The sequence below is a fragment of the Pseudomyrmex gracilis genome, unplaced genomic scaffold (genome assembly GCF_002006095.1).
Source record: "Pseudomyrmex gracilis isolate BER0280 unplaced genomic scaffold, ASM200609v1 scaffold_417, whole genome shotgun sequence".
Classification (NCBI taxonomy): Eukaryota; Metazoa; Arthropoda; class Insecta; order Hymenoptera; family Formicidae; genus Pseudomyrmex; species Pseudomyrmex gracilis.
This window is the reverse complement of record NW_018021001.1, coordinates 87,027-89,315: the sequence shown is the minus strand read 5'-3', so window position 1 is coordinate 89,315 and position 2,289 is coordinate 87,027. Positions and strand designations below refer to the sequence as shown.

The following is a 2,289-nucleotide window of genomic DNA, read 5'->3' as shown; positions in this document are numbered from 1 at the left end:
TGAGTGAACCTATGAGAACCCCCAGCCCCTCTTGAAGAAAAACCGGGTAGATTCCATCCAGTCCAGGTGATTTATAGGGATAGAAGGTGTTAACAGCCCATTCAACTCCCTTTGGAAAACCAACCTCAGCTGCCAGACGCCAGTCCCTGGGTTTATATTCCCTAGGCTTTGGTCGGCAGGGTTATACGTTATGATCAAAACCTGGGAAGTGGACTTTCATTAGATGTTTCAATGTGTCCGTTGCCTCCTCAGTGACATTCCCCGTTGGGAGCTTGAGACAGCCTAATTAGGGACGGTGATCCAAACTGAGGATTCTGTGAAGCCTGGATGCCTCCGGGGCGCTCTCAATGCTTTCACAAAAACGTCTCCAGCTTTTGCACTTCGATTTCTTAATCTCCTTGCTGTACTCTCGTTGAGAGCTTCTAAAGGCCTCCCAGTGTACTGCAAGTCCTGTTCTTTTCGTCTTGCTGAATTTTTTTCTCGTTTCCAATCTGAGCTTACCGAGCTCTTTATTCCACCAGTGGATCTTGTTCACCGGATTCCTAGGTTTTGGTGAGCAGTTTAATTCAAAGGCGTTTGTAATGACGTTCTTTAAAAAGTCCGCCACGTTTTCCAAGTTGCTTTTGGTTCTAAAACTGGTTGGGGCCATAGCGAGCTGGGCCTTGAGGTCAGCCCTAAAGCCCTCCCAGTTGGTTTTTTGTGGGTTGCGAACCCAGCTGATTTGCGGTATTTGTTGGAGAGTTAGGCGTATTTGTCTGTGATCGGAGCCAGAGGGCTTATCCGAGACTCTCCAGTCGTCCACCAGACCCNCCACCCTCTCCGTACAAACCGTTATATCGATGATTTCCTGTCTTCTGGAGTCCAGGAATATCGGCTCGTTTCCTCTGTTGAAAATGGTTAATCCTGTGCCCATTAGGTAGTCGTGGAGACTCTCCACCCGCAGGTTGGTGTCTGTGCTTCTCCATCCTACAAGGTGGGAGTTCGCATCGCAACCGAGCAGGAGTTCGAGCCCCCTGGCTTCCGCATAGGCCACCAGGTTTTGTACCTCTTCATGTGGTTAGGTTCGTGGAGTCATAGGGCATATAAATTGATCCTTTTAATACTTCCATGTCCTCTTTTTCGGCTAGCTTCACTCTCACCTTGATGACTGTGAGGTCCTCGCTGCTGAGCTGTGGCAGAAATATAGCATTTAGTCCTTTTACNAAAATGCATGATCTGACTCTATTTTCTGAGTGTGCTTTGTATAAGCAGCCGCACCCACTCAGTCCCTTTACTGCACCATTCACAATCCATAGTTCTTGGATTAGTGCAATACTTGTATGCATCACAGCCATGCTCCTGGCTAGGATAGCCGAGGCGCCCTTGCTGTGATGCAAGTTAATCTGGATCATTTGGATGCCGAGAGAAGCTATTTTTAGGCAGTCCCGACACCCTCCGACTCCATCTCTTTCTCCGTCGCCTCCTCGCGCTCTCGTCCCGCCATCCTAACGGTGGCCCGGCCGAGACCGAAAAAAGGCCTGAAACCACAGTGCTTCAAAGCTTCCATCACCGAGTCGCCAACCAAACAGGAGAAGTGGGCGCTCCCTTAGCATCCCTTCTATACGTCTCCCTGGTGACGACCCAATCGCTGGTTGCCAGCCCTGTGTTTTGCTGGTTAAGGAGCTTTAAAGCATCCTCAACCCCTACTTCAAGCTCCTCCACATACACCACCACCCGATGACGCTTAGGTAGCTCACCAATCGGCAGCACACACAGAGGAGTTCCCCTTACATTTAAATCGGAGGAATGGGCCTTAAGCCACTCCGCTGACTCTATGTTGGCGCACACAACCATGAGTGCGCCATCTCTCTCCCAAGAACCAGTGAAGGTGGGGGCTTTGTCATTCTCAGACATGCCAAGGATGACAGACCTGACCATTTTTCTGATCTCAACCACCTCACCGGCTCTTATTTTTTTGTCAGGGTAGCCCTCCAGTACGAGGGCCATCCTGACAAGACCTTTTGTCGCCTGTGCATACGACCCTTCATTTTTGGGTCTCTTGCCCTGGCGATTTTGTGAGGGGCTGGGAGTAGCGTGCTCCGGCCTGGCTCGCTTTGCCGCGCTACCTGAAGCCCGCCTACCCCCAGCCTCATCTTTTGAACAGGAGGCTGCGGGGGTAGAGAGGACCTTATTGGTCCCACTCTCCCCGGCTTGCATTTGTTTATTATAACGGCGCCTAGCGGCCCCGCTATATCTTATGCGGTATTTTGGGGCTTCTGAGCCCGCTCCTGCACTGCAAGATTCCCCTGG

The 2,289-nt window shown here is 51.0% G+C and overlaps 1 protein-coding gene across 1 annotated transcript; it reads right to left on the bottom strand.

Moving 5' to 3' along the window:
• Nucleotides 1–286: 286 nt before the first annotated feature.
• On the bottom strand, nt 287–913 carry LOC109860586. The gene has a single exon (XM_020439789.1). The coding sequence runs from the start codon at nt 911–913 to the stop codon at nt 287–289; it is 627 nt and encodes a 208-aa protein (XP_020295378.1).
• Between the last annotated feature and the right edge of the window lie 1,376 nt (nt 914–2,289).